This window comes from Pyrgilauda ruficollis, unplaced genomic scaffold, assembly GCF_017590135.1.
Source record: "Pyrgilauda ruficollis isolate IOZ18807 unplaced genomic scaffold, ASM1759013v1 scaffold55, whole genome shotgun sequence".
Lineage (NCBI taxonomy): Eukaryota > Metazoa > Chordata > Aves > Passeriformes > Passeridae > Pyrgilauda > Pyrgilauda ruficollis.
The window spans coordinates 5,503,501-5,524,482 of NW_024527155.1; the positions used below are offsets into that span (position 1 = coordinate 5,503,501).

Here is a 20,982-nt window from a genome sequence, read left to right on the forward strand (position 1 = left end):
CTGAAAGAAAAGACTTGTTCCAAAGCCCTCTGAAATATTTTAAGCCGTATTTGTTTTGGGATAAAATCTTATCCCAGGTAAACACTGTAGCATCTAATGTCCCTCTGAATCTGGGATCTTTTTTGGAATAAGAACTGAGTATTGGGCAGGCCTCCTACTGCTATTTGTGGAAAGAACTCAGTTGTCAGGAGATAACAGAGCTACTTTTTTTGTACCTTTGCTTTGTTTGTGTCATACATGCAGTGCTAGCACAGCTGAAACAGGAGGGAGAGCTCACTTGTTCACAGCTGTGTGCATCAATGGAATATCCACTTCCACAGCCCACGGGGTGGTAGCACAGAGGTACCTGAGAGCACAAACACACCTGAAGGATTTTACCTGGTCACTGAGATAGGAATGACCACAGGCAGGGGTTGAAAGGATAGCCTGAGGTTGCAGTGCTAAGAGTTACACAGCAGCCTCTTTCTGCTCACCAACCAAATCTGATTGAACAAATCTCAGGGGAACATAATTCTGACAAAGAATGCTGATTCATATGACAAATACTTTGCTGGAACATACTGTACCAGTGTTATCTTGTATTAACAAAACCAATGTCATTCATTTAAGCTCATTTATAAACAAGCTGAGCAAAGCTATATGGCTTTACTGAAATACAACACTTTAATAAGGTCATGTGGAATTTCCCTGTTAAAAAAAAAAAAAAAAACAAAAAACCAAACAACTAAAAGTCTTTAAGAATAACTTTTTTATATATGGAATCACAGAATAAAGTCAAAATCCATCTGACCTTCCTCTGGCTAAATTTTAACTAAATCTGTGGCAAATGAAGAGTATTAGTAGTCTTAACCATACTTGAGGAACCTGTAGTCCCAGAGGTCACTCTTCAAAGAGCATCACGTTAGAGAGGTGAGACAATGCCATGCCATTCACTAAAACAAATTAAGTTTCTTACCAACTATAAGTCCAACCTTATCTCTGTAGTCATCTCAAAAGAAATACAAAAAATAGCTAGTATAGATCTGTGCTGAGTTTTGCGAGATCTACAAAGGGAAACATCAAAAAATTGTTTGAACCAAATGCCTTTTATCTTTGAGCTGAAAGAGGCATTAATCTCTTGATATTACAGTTTTGATTGAGCTCCTTCAGGCCAATCTATAGTCACCTTTGCATTGCAGAATTCAGCATTCACAGTAAAAACCATCCAAAACTCCGTGGGCCCCTGTGGGAAGATGGCTTACGACAGGGACACTGACCTCAATTCTTCCCCCAATAACATGACATGTTAAATATTTCATTAATATTTCTTTTAAAAGTATCAGACTGTGTTATTATTAATCACCACACCAGGCTGTGCTGAATGAAACATGAAGCTGTTTGACCAGAGTAATAAATACATGGCTCCTATCAACTTGTATCTGACTCATCCTGCCCAGTCTACACAGTCAACCTCTTCACATTCTTAAATCCTGCTTTCAGAAGGCTTTTGTCCTGGATTCCAGTCCCCTTCCAGCACACACTGGGCACGTGCACAACACCCAGGACAAACTGAGGGCTTTTCACCTCTAACTGTGTCTTGCTGGAAGATGCCTCTCTGGCAACCCACCAGCCTTCTGCTGCACCCAAATGCAGCTCCATTGCTCCCCAGCCTGACAACCCTGCAGTAAAGAAATAACTTGAAAAGCCAGCAGTGGCATAACACAGAGAGATGCCAATATCCATATTTTGCAGCTGAGATCAGAACAGCCTGGACTGCTTGCCTGGGATCACACACAATTTCCAAGCAAAGGTGCCTTTGTCCTGAATCCTAGGCCAGGACCTCTCTGTTAGGTCAGTGTTATTCTCTTCCCCTGCCACGTCCTTCTGCAGGCTCATGTAGAGACCAAAACAGCACGAAAGGGGAGAAATATTTTCAAGGGGTCAGCAAAACAGCAATAGGTTCATGAAAGCTGTTACTTTTTAAAAAATTAAACCTTCCATTCCACAGGAACAGGTAGCATCGAGATCCCTGTGCTTTGCCTACTGGTGAATGGAGGACCAGGCACACTTGAGGTAAGAAAGCTCTTTCCAGCTTTAGAAAAATAAATTAACTGATGCCAAGTAATTAATGGAGAATTTGGCTGTATGACAAACACATCTACTGGCACTTTGCATTAAGTCAAAATGCACATCTATACACCATTAAGAACTGAGTTCTGTTAATAGTAAATTTGACAGTATTTGTTTGGGAGAAATATTTACTTTTGAATAGGTACCAACTGATCATTAAAACTTCCATTGCCAGCTTGTCCAGTGGGATGAAAGAATCCAAACCCAAAACAAACCCACAGAAACGAGCTCCAGATCTAGCAAAACAGAAATACTCTAACTTGAGAACATACACCAAAACAAAGAGGAATCTTTTAGTGCTATTCAGCAACAATGACACAACTGTCTGGCCCAGAGCTCAGAGGAAGCACAAGACCAGGTTTGCTGGATGTGCCATTTAAAATGGGAGTGTTCTGGTTCCACTGAGCAAAAGTACATTGTAGGATTGAAGACTGGAGTGTTGCCTGATAATAATCCCAAATCTTCCTCAGTAAAGGATCAGTTTTGATTTTTTTCCTGAGTGGTTCTACAACTTAAAGAACCTGTTAACAAGGAGATAGTCTTTGACTTTTATTCTACTTTACTTATTTTTTTTATAATACTGTCAGTCTAGAAAACCTTTAGAGAGATATAATTTAACTATAATTTAAGGTTTCCAAGTGCTGAGACTGTGACATGCAAGCTGGTAACCCCTTTCCAGAATAATGACTCCTTTCTGGGGATGTTTTCTAGTTTCAGTTTCATCTGTCTTGTCAAAACTTTCGTCAGCTGGACTAAAACACACACTCATATTAGAAATCTCTCTGCTTAAACAAAGGTTATATCACCTCATGATCTTGCTTCCTTTCTTTCATGAGAAACTAAATATTGCAGTGTTTCCTGTATCTTTGGTTTAGAAAAATCCCATGTTATGACATGTAAATCCTCTTTTCAAAGTTTTACAGAACAGTGTGACTGGAAGACAAAAAGTGACTGGCTGGAGTTGCTCTAAACCGACTTTTGCTGGGAAAGGATGACTGGCCACACTTTTTTAGAATACCAATTTCTTAAATGGATTTCTTAAAATGGATAATACACACCAGAGACTACAAAGAGTTTTAAAAAACCTCAATACCTAAACTAAAGAAAAAAACCCTTGCACCACAATTGAATCAATGCGGTCTTGTATAACTCCAGAGGAAGAAACAGACTGGCAGCAAATAGACATTTTTGCAATTATGATGCCATGGCCTCTGCTTTCCTCTCTCAACAACCTGCCTGACTCATTATAATTGCACAAGTAATAGAATTAGTAGCCTTTAACTCTTGTAGTTGCTATGATTCAGTGGTTTTTTCCTGTAGCTCAATGTTGTATTCCCACAGGCAAATTCCTGATTTTCAGAACATATTGCCAGGTTTAGCAGACAGAAAAAAAAAAAAAAGCCTCCACTAAAAAGCCTGCTGATAATTTCTGTACAGGGTTACTCTCTTGCACTTGAATATGCTGAAACAGACTTCAGGGAAAAAAAATCGTCAGGATCAAAGAAATTTTGTGCATTGTTTGTCCAAATCAGGTTGCTTAGCTACTCAGCAGATGTGTCATGAAAAGAAGCATAGTCAGAGGCCTATACATGGATGACCTGCTACAGAATTCAAAAAATCCTAATAGCTTAGAGGAGTCTGGACTGATTCCATAGTGAATCTGATTTAGGTACACATTTATTCCTGGTTTGCTAAAAGTCCTTCTTTTGAATAACATTTTCTTTCCACTTATGAATTTTAAAAACATCTTATTTTAAACTACAGAGAATTTGCAGCGGGTTGGAAAATTCTGCTCCCTGGCTTATCTTAGCAGGGTCTGGAGGTACAGCTGACATCTTAGCAGCATTCATGAATGACCCACAGCTTATCATGCCAGAAGCTGTTGAAAAGCAATTTAAGGAGAAATTCCCTGCAGAGAGCTTCTCGTGGAAGGCCATTCTCCAGTGGACAGTGACGGTGAGTTCATGTCTTTGAAAAGCCATCATGTCCACAAAGCCCTCTCCACTTCAGTACAGGTTTGGCAAGAAGCTGCTCACAAGTTTTGGGAACTCCAGTGCTTTGACACTGGTGTCATAGAATGCCTCTCTAGCATTAAAAATCAAGTGGTCATGCAAACCATGCATTTGATCATGCAAACTACTTTTTGCATGCATTTGATCATGCAAACTACTTTGCTGCCCCAGTAGTTCAGCTGAACACTGCGGGCTCTGTCCTTCCTCAATTACTTCCTCAAGCAACAGCCAGCACCCAGGAACCCAACAGTCCTTCTGTGGGACACGAAGCATTATTTATATCCACAGCTGTGGAGCTTGTGCAGCTGTGACAGAAGAGACCTAATTCACAATCTACAGCTGGTAAATGGAAACCTCGCTGTGGATAAGCATGAATAAATTAAGTAGAATGAAGCGTGTTTAGAAATGATCCTATCTATTGTCATCACTTGTTCTTTACATATCATTGTTCTTAAAACAGAAAGACAAAACAGATTCAGAGATCTTCTTTACTCTTTGTCTTGGGGTACACTTGCACAAGCCTTTTAGGAACAAATACCCACTCTGAGATTGTCCTTGTGTGAAGAGCACTGGGTGCCTCTGAGATAAACCAATTCCACCTGACCTGGCCCACTACTTCTCCTTCACATTCCCTGCCATAATCCTCAGCTTTAAAAGTTCTTCATATTAATTCCATTAGGAAGAACTTTACCAAATCACTAACAAAAGGGGATGAAAGGCATCTGGAAGCAATATTGCCAGAGGCTCACAAAGTCTCAGTGCAGCTGCACTGCGAGAAAGAAAACTCAATAAATAGAGAAGCAGAAGGAAAGATAAGAGTACTGTATATATATCAATATTTGAGGACTTTTACTCAGAGAAGAGTTAGAGCCTATGCTTTTAAATAAACAACTCAGAGAGCAAAACTTAAATGTCAAAGCAGAATGAGGTAAAATGAAACTAGTGGTATGCTGGCTATAACGTGATTTTGAGTCAAATAAGAATGTAAGTTAAGGAAGGATCTTTTAATTAAAGCCCTGCTCTGGTTATCAGAATATTTAAGTTCTGTTCCTCCTATCCTCGTAAGTCACTTGGAAAAGCCAGTAAAAATCCCTCCTTGCCTTATGAGTTATTTATATATGGGAAACTAATAATATTGCCCTTCTTGCCAAACCTCAGCTTTACAACTAGATTATAAATTTTTGGGAAATACTGTCTGGGTGATCTCTACTGGGCATGTGGGCACTAATGTGCATCCAAAGGACAATGTGTAAAATTACTTTTGTTTTGACTCCAAATAGATTCAGAATATTATTTCACACCAGCATCTTCTAACTCTGCACAACTTTGAGCAAGATGGTTCAGAAGAACTAGACACAGTCATTTTGAAAGCCTTAGTAAAAGGTAAGATAGAATAAGCAAACATTGTAATGTTTATATTACTTGACTTCTATGCCATAAATACATTTCCTCTTTTTCCAGAGCAAATTCAGTTGACTGTTGGATCAGATTTCATTTCTGATGCACTGTTCTTTTGTTTGTTTATTGACAAATGAACTGTGGCAGTTACTGTAGCTCCCGTAAGCTTCCTTTAAACTAGTGTTTGCTTTTTAAGCTCATGCTATTGTATGGTACTATTTTAGCCACTCCTTTATTTCATTGACTTGCTTCTTTTAATAACAGAGGCTATAAAAGAACTAAAATATGCTGGAGCAGTATATTATTCCAATTAAACCATTAAAAAACCCTCAATGAAAACAAAACCAAAACCTACAAGTAGACCAAAACTACCTTTGTTTCAGAGACAATCCATTTCTCCTATAAGAAATCTCCACTGTATCTTCTGAAAGAAGACATTACTTGTGCTGCCATCTATTTAAGTTTCTGTTAAGTTTGTGTTAGCTTAAACTTAGCATGGGAGAAAAAAAAAAAAAAAAAAAAAAAAAAGAAAAGAAAAAAAAAGACATTCTGTTCCTGATGTGCTAATTGACACAAGGCAAAACCAACAGCCAGTCCTGTCCTCTGCAGGCCAGAGTCCCTCTTAATATCCAAAAGTAATTTAAATTTAATGTTTTTAATAGAGTTCATGTAGAAAAAAAATAACACATCTGAATATTAATGTTTCTTAATTTGGGAAAACATTGCTGTGAAGGGTTTCTGGTTAAGCAACCCACAGATCTGTGATAGCTGAAGGAGAACTTGCATTGCTAATCAAAGTATTAAGTTAAACATAACAGTATTAAGTTAAACATAACTATAAAGTGCTGACTTCGTTTCCATTTCCTATTTTTTTCCAGCCTGTAAAAGTCAGAGTCAGGAGGCTCAGGAATATCTGGATGAACTGAAACTGGCAGTGGCCTGGAATAGGGTCGACATTGCTAAAAGTGAAATATTCAATGGTGACGTGGAGTGGAAGGTACCAGGTTTTTTTGCCTTAGAGGACACTCAGTGTATGTTCCAATGTGTACAGGACACTGGAGCATCCCAAAAGATGGCTTCAGTTTTTACCACTACCTGCACACTCTACTGAGAGACTGGGCAGGGTATTATCCTTCCTGAGGCTGTTTTTCTTTCTGCCCCCCTGTATGATAATGGCTAAAGACAGAGGAATAACTCAGTGGTCATCATCCCTTTCTGGAGCTGTTTGAGAGCAACAATGCTTCTGTATAGACATTATAGCAAAGAAACCAGAGTTTACAAAGCACAAGAAGCAGGCAGATATTACTGCTAGAAGGTGGCACAAAGAATGTCACTGTTTGTAAATGCTGTACAAATACCCAGTGTGGCAGGTGCCTCACACCAAGTCCTACAGCACACAATTTATACTGATGTTTTAACATTAACACTGGCACAGACATTTTGTCAGAGAAAAATGAAGCAAGTTCCACCTCTTTCTTATTGTACTCACTGTTGACTGGTGGAAGACAAAACGTGCCTGTTAAATCTAACCTCTCTCATCATCCATCCATGATTACCCCCCAAAATTTCCTTTTTTCGTTTGTTTTTTTTTTTTTCTCTTTCATCAATCTAGTCCTGTGACCTGGAGGAAGTGATGATGGATGCTCTAGTCAACAACAAACCAGAATTTGTGAAGTTATTTATTGACAATGGGGCTAACATATATGAATTCCTGACCTACAGTCGTCTGCAGAGACTCTACTGCTCCATTTCTCAGAAATGTCTCCTCTATGAACTTCTCCTGAAGAAGCATGAAGAAAGCAAACTGACCTTGGCAGGGCTCACTGGTCAGCAGCAGAGTGAGCAGAAGGAGATCTGCCCCCTCTTCACTCTCAGCGAGGTCTCTAGAGTCCTCAAGGATTTCCTTCATGATGCATGCAAAGGTTTCTATCAAGACCTCAGACATGGAGGCAAGAAGAAATCTGTGAGTCACAGCTTTGCATCATTGCTCCCCTCTAATATAGAATTTGTACCATTTTAACTAGGTCTAGTCTTTGGGGTGGGGCAGGGAACAGATTTAATTAAAGATGTATGGGGAATACAAATAAGATTTGCATTTATGAAGGAGTAATTAGACATAAAAATAGTGGTCTGCTTTTCTCTTTTCTCTTTTTATTTTTACAGAATTTCAAGAAGTAGTAGTGGAAAGGCAATTTTTTTTTAGGAGAAAGAAAAGCAGGCAATGGAGATTTTCAATCTCGGGCCTGAAAATGGTCATCTTTGTACATTAAACTGTTCTCAGATTTACACTCTGTACAAGTAGACTGAACTCAGATAGTGATATTCAGTAATATCCAGTATTTGATATTTGCCTTTAGAGCATTTTAGTCTTTTTATGGAGTGCCAGAACACAGAGCAAGAAGTAGGAACAATTGTGTGACGTGGCCCTGGCAAGTGCGCTGGCCAACATATGACAAGGAAAATATGTGATGGGGGTACCAGTGTGGAATGATGTCTATAATCCACAGTGGTGCAAGAGATGCATCATCATTTTTGCATTTTGACAATGTATTTAACATTAAAATGCCTAAGTACCAAAGTGCTTGCAAAAGCATTGAAAATAAGTTTGGGTGCAAGGTTTTAAAACAAAGATGTATGAAGAAATTTCATTAGAGTTACGTTTCAGACAAACGAAACAATTAAGCCTTTTGATATTTGCCAAGTTCTAATTACACCTAAAAACTGTTAAAATTAGAAACCAATTAAAAAAAAAATTTTGAGATGTTAAATCACTTTTGCTTTGATAAAGCCTAGCTAAATTAATTAGTAGTATGAAAAGTTAAGTTTTAATCTACTTTGCATTTTTCATTCACAAGGATGAGCAACTTGAGACAATACCTCTGAAGTCACTAAGCATACTCCAGACTTACAAACTTGCCAGAAATAAAAATTCGCCCCCAAAGCCTCACTTGACCTTTCTGGCATTTGGCAGCAAGTGAGCTGAAGCCCAGTGCTGCAGATAAGGCCCAGTTCAGAGATCAGTTCCTGCTGCCTACTAGCTTTTTCCCTTTTAAAGCTTCTTCCCATGGCTGAATCCCATTATCACTGGCAACAGAAAGAGCATCACAGTACTGGGAAACCGGCATCACTGCTGCCAGATTATATATCTTTTTTTCAGGTTAGGAACTGGTGGTTACAAAAACAGATGAGACTTTTAGGATATCTTTGTCTCCTGCAAGCCTTTCAGTGCAATGTAGTTGATTCAATAGCACACAACAAAGTGAAGAAACACCCCCCCCCCACAAAAGGGCTATTAAAATAAATTTGAAAATAATCCCATCATTTAAATTATTAAAAAAAATATATTCTCACAAAACCCTATTTAATTAAAAATAAATTAAATTAAAATAAACCCTAGCTGCTTCTAACCCACACAATATATAATAAGGTAGTTTTTAAATATACTTAAAACTCAGAACTTGACCTAAGTGGCTACACTTCCTCTAGACAATTTTTTTATCAAGTGCTGAAGGAAAGAGTGTTCTACTTAAACTGCTCTCTACATGAGGGAAAGGTTTCTCAAAGGAAGGACTAAAAAGGGGTATTGACGTACTCTATTCTTGTCCTGTACAGGGCCTTGGCAAGATTTATTTCTGATGAAATAAAATGCCTTTTGTTCCCTTTTCTCAGAAGCCTTGTCCTCTGTGGCAGCAGAGCAGAGCCCGATATAATTGAAGGCAAGCTCAGATTAGTTAATCACATGTTTCTCTTGTCTGATATTACACACCAGTGGTGAAACCCCAGCCTCAATAAAGCCAATGAAAACTTTAGCATTGGCTTCAGTGGAGTCACCATTTCATCCAGAAAGTTCTCACACATATTGGGTTATACTGGGGATACAAGGATTCTTTAACTCAGTACAGAATGAGCTGATTACCTTTTGGTCCTACTGAAAAGTCAAAGAAATGTGAAGTAGCCAGCGAGGCTGAGAGAATCTTAGATCATGTCATTGCTCCTGGAGCGAGACTGCCAGCCAGGTTTTTAATTCTTCAAACCATATTTCAGGACAAAACGAACACAAAGCGATTACCTGGGCCCTTGGACATGAACCAGAAAAGCGAAAATCCTTGGAGGGATTTGTTTGTGTGGGCAGTACTTCAAAACCGGCACAAGATGGCAAACTATTTCTGGGCTATGGTAAGCTCCGAGCTGTAGCTGCTTCAGGTGAAGCAATGGCATATTTCAAGTTTACGAGATGTTTTTTTGCTCAGCCTTGCAGCTCGGATGACAGATGGGTTCGTTTGCAGTACACGAGAGGCGGCATTTATGGCGCCTTTCATCTCTGCGTGGCTCCTGCCCCGGGGCCAGGGCAGAGCAGGAGCCGGTGTGAATCAGCCCGGGCTGAAGCCCCTCTCCCCCCAGCTCCCGAGGAGTCACAGCTCCCAGGAGCAGGGTTTGTGCCTCCGACAGGGGCCGATTGTTTGGCTCCGAGCGTGACGGGAGGGAACAGGGAGCACTGAAGCATCTTCAGCTTACGTGCCCGGCGCGCAGCATCACGCCCTCCAAGGCTGAGCTTCGAGCTGGCATAATCGGCTCCTGTTTCACAATCCAGCCCTGCTTCCCACATCTGGGAGCCCCCCTGCCCCCACAGACAGAGAGAGAGCTCTCAGCTCCATCCCTGCCCCTGCAGAGCAGCGCATCTGGCCGGGGCAGCCCCAGCGGGGCTGCGTGCGTGCGGGCACATCCGCACCGTGCGGGCCCGCGGCACAGCGCACATCGGCACCGTGCGGGCCCGCGGCACAGCGCACATCCGCGCCCCGGCCTCTGCCAGCTCTGCTCCCTCCCGTGGTCCGCATCTCCGCCCCAGCACAGCCACGCTGGAGCTGTCTCGACACAGGGAGAACGCGTTGCTCTGTTTCCAGAGCATGTTGTTCTCCTTTCTGCCCTTGATTGCTATCCCAAATCAGGTGCCTCTAAGAGCTTGGACCCAGAAGTCGCCAGCCTTACAAGGCACAAGAACTACCAATAAAGAATCATGGAATAGTTTGGGTTGGAAGTGACCTCAAAGATCATCCAGCTCCAATCCCCAGCAACGGGCAGGGACACCTCCCGCTAGACAGGTTTGCAGGGACACCTCCCGCTAGACAATGCTCAATATCTCATCCAGCCTGGCCTCGAACACTGCCAGGGATGGGGCATCCACAATATGTGGCAATCATTCTCAAATGTCATCAAAACTGGCATTTTGACCATCATTTTCGACTTTCAAATCTGTACGGGAGGGAAGATTTTGCTTGAAAGGCATGAAGTTTCTTCCCCGTTCAGAAATGCCCTCCAGTGGAGGGTGGCAGCAGCGACCCCTTCAATTCCACAGGGTCAGGAGGGTGTAGCTTCAGCTCTGGCAGCCTGCAAGATCCTGAAAGAGATGTCCCGCCTGGAGACGGAGACCAAAGCAGCCTGTATAATGAAAGAGGCCAAGTATGAGCAGCTCGCTGTTGGTAAGTAATGGCACTTTTTGAATGGCATTGAAAATTTATGAAGGAACTGCCATTGGAAGGCAAGCAAGTGAAAAAAATAGAGTTTCAGTCGTAAAAGGTCATGAATAATTTAACAACCTTGCAGCACAGGCAGTCCCAAACATTCAGAGGAAAGATTTAAAACCCACTCATATTGGAAAAAAAATCTCTGTTCCAAGACAGGCCCCCTGGGACACACAGATACTCTCCTGCTGCTTGTTGGTATTTTAATTGTCTGATCTTAGTACAAGGTGTGTTACAGTGATGTGAAAGATTGAATAGCCAAAACACTTCCAGGCTCACAGCAGCCTGCTCTTCCTGCAATATCAAGCTTGCTCTGTAAGGGCCACTAGAGCAACAAGTTTTAAGTTTTGTCATTGCTGCTAAAAATAATTTGAGATTACCTCACCCAGAAGAGGGCCAAGTGCACTGCAATCTGCAGTGAGGCTCAGGCTGGTTTTGCAGCAGACGAGATGCCCCTCCCTACAGCAGTCAGATCCAGGCATCCGCAGTGCTGGAATGCTGAGCCCTCGCCCCTTTGCTTGCTGTAGGAACAGATGTCTACACACAAGCTTCTCTGCTGATCTGACTTCAGCCCAATCCACACCTTCATGTGGATTGGGGAGAGGGCTTTAAAATGTGCCCCACCTGGAAGCAAACACAGAGGCTCCTCTTCCTTTGGGGTAGTTTATCAAGCAGCGCAAGGCTCATGCAGGCGTTGCTGCATTATTTACACAAAGATCACATTTTTCCCTTCTTCTCACAGGGCCGTTATTACTTACAAAAATTAAAAATTAGGTTCTCATATAATCACAGAGCTCAAGTAATTTAGTAATGGAATTATGGGGCCTAATCAAATACACAGAACTTCTGCTTCTTAGCTTTGATACGTATTAGATCAGATCCTCAGTTTTAATTTCTGACCTGGATTATGCAAAGCAAACTTTCTTTAAGAATGATAAATACCACATCAACTAGAAAAAATTTCTGTATGTAATTTTAAGCGCACTTGACCTTTTTGCCCATCCTCACAGTGTAACAAGGTGTAGGCTGCCTTGGGAAAGCTACTGAGATAATCAAGTGAATCAGTAGAATGGAACAGACACAAGAAGTTGGATCTTATCTAATGAGACTATGTTGATTTTTTTTTTTTTTGACTCATTAAATTTATCCTGGTTTCTAAGCTCCAGGACCAGTTTCTCTGGAAACAATTATGCCACAACACTCCACCAAGTCTAATATTATTTTATGTCAAGTAGCTCTGTCTCAAAATGAAGGATTTGTTGTCTACAAGACAAAGCTGGGCTGCTTGTCTTCTTTAGTCTGTTCAGGAAAGTGAGGACAGCATGACAACTCATCCTTCAAAGTGTAAGAAGATCACCCAAGAGATACATTTTTTGTCTGTGTTTTCTTCATATGGCAGAACTGTTTAGTGAATGCTACCACAACAGTGAGGAGAGAGCATTTGCTCTGTTGGTGAGAAAAAATCAGTACTGGAGCAAAACCACGTGCCTTCAGCTGGCCACAGAAGCAGATGCAAAGTCTTTCTTTGCACATGATGGTGTCCAGGTAAGTTTTACATGCCGCCAGGGCCTTGAGTTGCACACAGGAGAGGGCAGCACAGGAACTGAACAACCCCAATGGATCTATTCCCCTGAGAACCATTCTTCAGAGAAGGGACACTCCTCTCCCTCTAGCAACAGATGAGGAGGACATTACACCATGTCCTTGCCAAAGCAGCACAATTCCCCCTTTCCCCACTCTCTCATCCAGCTGGCACACACACCAGTGTGCTGAGAAGGTTTAGCCCTTAATCCATCGTGTGCTTTTTTGCTTTTTATTCCTTTCTTGCTCACAGAGAAGCATTAGAAAAGCACTATAAATCTGCCTGGGGCATAATGAAGCTGCTCCAAGATGTGAGGTAACTCCTTGTTCAGATTCAAGAGAGAGCTCACTGATAAAAGTTAAATTAAATTACTATTCAGCTTTGCTCTCACAACCTGACTTCTCTTCGCATACACAAAGCTAAATTAAGAGTGATGCTGCTTTTATCTCCCAGTGCCTGACTTGGGCTTCCTTAGTACTACAGATGTTGCTTAATTCCATTTGGCTTGCTGTTCTTTCCACTGGTCTCCAGATAACTCCTTGCATACTCAACATCTGCAGAAGGACACACAGAGAACCTGTTTGCTCTGAAGCTGTGAGGTTATCAGAGCATTCACTGTCTCAGGTGTGCTTCATCTGCAAGCATCTTTTTGTGATATTAAAGACATCTCTTCTCTTTTTGACTTTCAGGCCTTCCTGACGAAAATATGGTGGGGAGACATGTCTACAAGCACACAGATCCTCAAGTTAATCTGTGCATTCTGGTGTCCTTTCCTAATCTACACCAATTTAATATCATTCAGGTATAAACACAACTAACTGGGTGCAAGAGATAAATAAGTGATGAAAAATAGGCCATAAAAATATTCAGAGTCAAAATTTTTCCCTGAAGTGATTATAAACAGTAACATCACCTACTATCACCTAACCAAATCAGTTTTCTATAGGGCTGAGGGATTTGTGTGTCCTGTTGCCAAACTTAAAAGATCAATGCCACGGTTTCACAGAGATCATTCCGTTTTCCATGTCCAGAGGAAAGCCTTCTGGAATTCTGTCAGCTCCAGATTCTACACGGCAATGTGTAGAATATCTGCAGCTGTAGCACAATTTGTTTCTAGATTTGGAGATGCCTGGCTCAAACCTCAGTATCTTATCCAAGGAAAACAGCGATCACAAAGCAGTGTTATCTGCCACAAGCCTTGATAACCATAAGTCTAGCTTAAAAACATGGGACTGACATTAAATTACCAGTCAATCAAAATCAAGTAAGAATTTCAAATTCAGTGCCTTATAATCTTAGGTTTTCTTGAAAAAGAATCCATGTACTACAAACACTAACAAAACAAAACAAAAAGCCCCACACCATAAAAACCAACTAACTAAATAAAATTTAAAAAACAGAAGAGAAAAAAAGAGCGGCCAGAAGCTGCTCAGGTGGTCATAAAAATTGTTGATCTGAAACTTCAGGAAAACCTCAAACATTCAGAGAATCACATACAAATAATGAGAATTAGCAATATGAAATAACATGTTATTATCAAATACATGTTTCTTGACTCTTAAACTACATAAAAAGCAAGAGGAAAACTTGTTTGGCAATGCTGACTCAAGATTTGCCTTCTGCCAGTGTCACTAAAGATGATCTTCTGGCTGCCAGATTCACAAATTCATTTAATGTGATATTTTGGCAAAGTTTTCATGGAAAGGTTTGAATTATTACACATAATCAAAACAATCCTTTCCAAATTTCCAATTTTTTGCCTCCTTTCCCTGGAAATGCAAGAACTGTCACATGTCCCCTACTGCTTCTGGCATTTCCCTTCTTAATTGCTACTAAGAGTAACTAGGAATGGAGCATTGAGCAGTTCTCTTCTAAGACTGACTCAGGGGTTTACTTCTGCTCAAATCCTAACTGCTTTGAGGAAACTGAGCATCCTGCTCCATTTTTATGAAGCACACCAATTATCACTTCTCTGAGTCTTATGGGTGAATTCAGCCTCCTCCTTAAAAATAAACAGAATTTGTAAAGATAAAGTTTATGCCCCATTTAATAGCTCCCCAGCAGAGCAGATCCAAGATAAGTACATGGTAGCAGTTCTGTATCAATGCCAATTCAGTAGTGAAAAATGGCTAAGCATCATCTTTTAACTAAAGAGTTTATGTCCTTACAGTGAAGAAAAACAATCAAAGAATGAGCCAGAGCCATTCAGAGAGCTGGACAGTTTGGACTCAGAGAGGACTCTGTTTTTCTCCAAGGAAGAAGATAGGTAAGTTTAAAACCATCAGCTAGTGTAGCTTTTATGAGAACAGTCAAAGAACAGGACACTTCTTGTGTATTAGTGACCATCATCCTTAGACCATCAGCTAATGATCTAAAGATCAGCTGCAAGGCCAAGAAAGTCATTACTCCTCAGGAAGTGCCCTTTGATTATTGCTGTGCCCTTTGATTACTGCTGTTGTTGCTCTCTAAAAGGAATATAGGAAAATAAACAGGGATATAGCACTGCTTTAAGGAGACACCAGTTTAGTTTTTTTCTGAGCAGATAATTTCTACAAGAAATTAAGAACAAGGAATTTACTTGGAAATCAATAGCATTTCCTGACATTCCCATCAGCTCAGGATGATTAATACACAATGGATTTTAGGAAGTTATCAGATTACTGAGCTGAGCAGAAAGAAGGATCTCAGCAAAACCTTGCATCACTGCATACTTTCTTACAAAGGTGTACTTGCACGCGTCAGTACCAGGGAATTTTACATCGAGTCAGCTTCTCACACTCTTAATTTATATTTTAACAGATGGGCTCTAAGAAACCTTAGGCATTAGAGAGAGCATCACACAAATGAGTAACTGAGTACAAAGGTTTTTTCAGTTTTCTTGTGGTCAGTCATGCATCTTTGATTCAGAGCAGAATCCCCCCATACTTCTACCACATACTTATCACCAAAACCTGGGAGACCACAAGGACTTAAGTCAGGATAAGTAGACTTTTGATTGGCACAAAGTCCTCTTAATGGCTAAAGAGTGGCTAAATTGACACTTTTTTCCATGATTTAAAGAGAACTCCAGAAATATGTGAACAGCGGTAGAGAGGAAGCGTCAGCTGCAGTATGAAGTCCTGGACCAAGTCAGAGTTATTAGGTTCTATTTTTACCTCTGGTATTTAACTGCTGGTATATTGGAGAAAATCATTAGTTCTCTCTCCCTCCCTAACCTATAAAATAGGTGTAAAAGCATCTGCCTCTTGGGAGCTATTTGTAAGCAATATCATAAAGCACTTCCATATCCTGAGTGCAGCATGGTTTGGTCATTACATTGCATGTTCCAATTGCTATTATCCTAGCAATTTATTTTAACAAAGAGGCTCTCTCCGTCCCAGATCTATTTCAGCATCTTACAGTAAAGCTGCAATTATCTGTTTATGATATTAGCCTGTTACCATGGGAATGTATCTCATGATGTCATAAATTTAGAGGTAGTACAGAATCAGGCATATAGAAAAGATTGGCCACAAAGAGAAATTTTCTCTTGTAACAAATGTATTTAATAATTAGCAAGATCGTCAGAGGAAATTAAAAACCAGTGAAGAGTCATTGTTTATTTTCTGTGAGGTGAAATTGAAAACATACCCTAGTGAGCACATCCTTTGTTGGAGATCAAACTTCTCAGAGTAAGAATCACAAAATTAAAGGTCCAATAACATCCCTAGCTTACACAGGAGACCTTTTTATGTGGAAACAAATCCTCACACAAAGATCAAATTGCTATCAAACTTGCATTTTCTGCACAGGATATTTTCCATTGCCAATAGATACCACCTCATGTTCCAAAACACAGCAAAACAGCTGTAAATGTACAGGTCAAATTTCCCTTCAGTTACCAAAATACTTTCCCCATTCCACACCACTCAAAGACTGCCTTAATACATATTTTATGAGGTCAGCTCTTTTTGCTAAAAGGCTTCTATATTGCTATTTTGCAACTTACTCTAATTTAATCAAAGGGCAGTTATGCAAAGCAGCAGGGTATTCTTCAGTAGGTCTATCAGATTCCAGCAAGGATAGTCAAGAAACACAGGCTTAACACGATCCAGCACTTAGAGACTGGGTCAGAAGTTCAAAGTCACAGCAACAAAAAGAACTTCCACAGACAAACACCACAAGAAATTTTAAAGCCAAAATAATTAAGAGCTGACTCACAAAAATTCATTGGCCATTTTCTTTTCTATTATTTAGGTGTATAAAGGCCAATCACCCTTCCCCCTCTCCTTGTGCATTTGCAGTCCATGCAGAGCACAATGAAATTAACATATAAAATCAATACAACTAAACTGAAAAAATAAAAATGCTCACATAATTCTACTGTGACTTTGTTTTTCAAAACTTCTTTTTGATTTGAAGTATTTCTGCTATGGTAATATGATTGCTCTGACTTCTAAAGCCTTCCCCCTTGGCCAGCCCCAGCATCTGCCTGTTACTATCTTACAAGAAGCTTTATATAGAATAATATTGAGCCTGTTCCCATGAACTAATTTTAGGAGATTGTCACCAAGCATGTATTCTTTTTGGTTTGCAGAGGAAATGACACATTGGAAAAACAGAACCCTTCTGCAAACACAGCATGGGCAACATTCACGTTTACCCGGTGGAGAAAATTCTGGAGTGCCCCTGTAACTGTGTTTATGGGGAATGTTATAATGTACTTTGCTTTTCTCTTTCTATTCACTTATGTCCTTTTACTGGACTTTAAACCACCTCCACCTCAGGGTCCATCTGTTAAAGAAATTGTGCTCTACTTCTGGGTGTTTACCCTTGTCTTGGAAGAGATCCGACAGGTGAGTAACCTGCATCACCTTAGTGCCAACACAGCGAAACCTGCAGCAATATTTCCAATAGATTTACAATCTGTATAACTGTACAGGCTTGGACATTTCAAGTGTCAGGTGCACAGAACAACACTGAATTTAGCTTATTCTAAACATCTCACCTCTCTCTCCCAGAGCAAGCTCTTCTTCCCCCATATAAACCTGCATCTCTACCTCTGTTTTTCCATCCTACTGCAGCCTGAGCCAAGTCAAGTGGGCTGCCAGCATTCAGATATTCTCTGCTTTGTAAATCCTTCTCTGATTTCATTCCACAGAACTAGGTCCTCACACCACAAACAATATAAGTTGGAAGTTATATTCTACACCTGGAAACATAGCAGACAGCTCTACATCCTTTTAAGAGATTCTTCCCCGCTGGGGACTGTTTAAAAAAATCACAAGTAAATTAATTCAGATTATTTGTGGCTTTTCCTAAAATAATTTTCAACTCAAAATATTAGCAGATCTCTTTTGGGCTTGCTTTTCTTAAAAAATACCCAACTAAACAAAACCACCAACCCCCAAAAGGCCTTCTCCATTAGTCTGCTATTACTGGTTTTGGAAATTCCTCAGTTTAAAAACGGAAACAATAACAGTGGTGCAAGCGTGTTGCAACTGTGGGTGCACAAAGCTCTTCTCTTTAGACACAAAAAAAAGCAGTTACAATCATTTACTCTGGATGAACCAGTAAGTGTTCATTATAGAAGCAAAAGAGACAGGAAAGTTCATCACAATTTATTTGAAATTATGCAGCAAGGCCATTAACAGAGGAGGACATGGAAAACATCTAGATCAAAGAACATTTCATTATAAACCTGTAAAACATGAAGACTGCCAGGCTAAAACCCAATTAAGAAAGCCAACTCCTTGCCTAGATAATCAAATGTGCCTTCACTGACAATTCCAGCACAGAAATGCCAAATCTGTTCATGCTGTTTAGACAGCAATGCCTAGAAACTGAACGCTGACTGGAAGCTGCATTGTTTAACCACTTTTTTTTCCCCCCCTTATTATGCTCAGAATTTATTTTTGCTCTTTGCAATGAAAGGGAAAAAGGCAACAGGTATTATGTTAACACTCAGAAGGAAATAGTGAAAGTGGAAAGAGATCAATACCAGTGGTTATTTCTCTTTTTCAGAGTTTCTATACAGATGAAGACACAAATTTAATGAAAAAATTTAAACTGTATGTGGAGGATAACTGGAATAAATGTGATATGGTCACCATCTTTCTCTTCATAATTGGGGTAATCTGCAGGTGTGTATTTGCATCAGTAGCAAGGGCTGTGCACATCAACTGACAGCTGAGTCTCATGAGAGGACAGGCATGAGAGCACAGGCTCTAACATTCATTTTTACAGGCTTTGAGATGCGTTTCTGCAGTAGGAGCCTCTAAAATTTATATATCCAAACACATGTACTGAAAATCTCTGCTTTGTTTGTTTTCTGAAATCCCTTTTACTAAAAGTACCTTATTTTTCATTATTTGTTAATAAATCTCATTGAAGCCAAGAGAGAGAAAAGAGTGGTCCTCCTTCTCTTGGTTATTTCTCATCACCGCACAGGCATGAGCAGTACTGAGAGCTGATATTTCATTCCATGTCTTCTGCAGGATGCTGAACTCAACTTTTCAAGCTGGTCGTACAATACTCGCCATTGATTTTATGGTGTTTACACTTAGACTTATCCATATTTTTGCAATTCACAAACAACTTGGACCAAAGATCATAATTGTGGAAAGAATGGTAAGTGTGCATTTTGTCTCAGATAAATACTTCTGCCTTCTAAGAAACAGAGAGTAGGAAATCTTGTCTTTAGAAAAGAAAGAACTTTATAATCTGTCTTTATTTTTAAATTTTTAAGGCCTGTTGTTTTTGCATATTCCTGTATTTTGTTATAAGATGGAATGTTTGAAGTAGATCCTTTCACAGACCTCCGTAGTGCATTAAGCTGGTCCTAATTTACTAATCCTTGTATTTTACCTAATAATTTATCCTCAGATCTGATTAACGAAGAGCAGTCTTTGCCTTACTGCTATTCCTCCTACTTCCTAAGCTGTGTGCATCCAGGGCAAAGACCTCAGGCAGATGACATGCCATGTAAAGAAGGGCTCCCAATAAATGACTTGGGGGAAAAAAATGGTTTTTTTCAGCAAGTCGGAGGGGGGTGGGGGGGGGGAAATCAGTGGAAAAGGATGGTTACAAGTTTCCTACAGGAGTTATTCTTACTTGTACTTTTTATCTCCCTGTTACAATGAAAATATATTAGTATTTTGTGAGCAGATGTTGGAAGATGTTGATAATATTTTTATTTATTACTGCTCTCCTGCAAGAAACAAGACATTGGGATTACAGTTACTGTGCTTGGGTATGCATTGGTATGTTGAAATAGCTTTTTATTTAGGCATGTTAATCCTCCAGGTCAATTAGCTCATGATCACTGATTACTAGAGTTCATCTAATTGTAAGTACCATTACAGAATCTACAAACATTTGATTTGTGACTCACAGCAGAACTCAGTAAAAGCTCTACAGTCTAAACAAGCCTATACATTGAATAAACATAACTACCAAGCTATTTGGATTTGTCTACAAATGCAATAACTCTGAGATGACATTTGGTTGGACTAGCAAAAGGGTAAATGGCAAATAAATATTTGTTCTTGTTCATTATCTAGCTTATGGCATTAGCAGACTTCTATTGTGAGAGAACAAGTCAGAGCTACAGCTCCTAACCCTTCCTTTGCTGCCTGCCAAGCTAAACCAGGACCTTGAGCAAGTCCTACCTGTGCCCACTCTGCTGGCACCCGAGGTCCTGCAAGATAACACTGGGGTTGGGAAATGTAACGAGAACATAAACAGCAGCCTAGAAAAAGCCCTACCAGGCACCTTTCATCTTTGCCCTACCCAAGCCAACAGGATGCCTCAGCTTTGGTATTTCAGTGTTGAACCTTACATCAAAGGAAGAAACAGTGAAGGTTTCTTCAGTAAATGAAACCTGCCTGAAGGGTTCAAGGGGGTTCGAGCAAAATCATCTCCCTTATTTAAGAGAGAAGCAATCCCAGATGGTCTCTTACTGTCTTTCCTCTGTATACCCTTGCTACAGATTTACTGAAACAGGTCTGGTAATTGCTAAAATTCCAGAACAATACTCATTTCCAGAGAAACTGCAGATTGGAAAAAAATAGTTCCAGACTTTTCACCACTCTCCCATCACCTTGATACCATTACAGCCCTGCAGCACTCCTAAATTTTAGATCATCCAGAAAATGAAAAAGATTAATGGAAGTCAGACATCAACTCTCTCTTGCCTGGCTTAGAGATGATGTTTCTTATCAGAACTCCAAGTAACATCCTGGAGCTCTGAAATGCCTATGGTATGGGTAACTGCACAATCCAATAATCTAATTGAAAGGAAACTACAGTCCCTAATGAACTCTGTCAGATCAGATGGGGAGAGGATGAAGTGTTCCTCTTCCACCAGGGAAAAATTATTGCA

At 40.1% G+C, this 20,982-nt stretch overlaps 1 protein-coding gene across 1 annotated transcript in view; it reads left to right on the forward strand.

The window, feature by feature from the left end:
* TRPM5 (transient receptor potential cation channel subfamily M member 5) overlaps positions 1-20,982 on the forward strand; it is a 37,561-nt gene that overhangs the window by 5,972 nt on the left and 10,607 nt on the right. Inside the window, exons 5-17 of the mRNA XM_041481233.1 lie at positions 1,988-2,052; positions 3,874-4,065; positions 5,402-5,504; positions 6,398-6,516; positions 7,132-7,482; positions 9,564-9,695; positions 10,873-10,996; positions 12,438-12,583; positions 13,310-13,422; positions 14,791-14,886; positions 17,197-17,455; positions 18,624-18,742; positions 19,097-19,229. Coding sequence (XP_041337167.1) covers positions 1,988-2,052; positions 3,874-4,065; positions 5,402-5,504; positions 6,398-6,516; positions 7,132-7,482; positions 9,564-9,695; positions 10,873-10,996; positions 12,438-12,583; positions 13,310-13,422; positions 14,791-14,886; positions 17,197-17,455; positions 18,624-18,742; positions 19,097-19,229 — 1,952 coding nt within the window. The remainder of the gene's footprint in view (positions 1-1,987; positions 2,053-3,873; positions 4,066-5,401; positions 5,505-6,397; positions 6,517-7,131; positions 7,483-9,563; positions 9,696-10,872; positions 10,997-12,437; positions 12,584-13,309; positions 13,423-14,790; positions 14,887-17,196; positions 17,456-18,623; positions 18,743-19,096; positions 19,230-20,982) is intronic.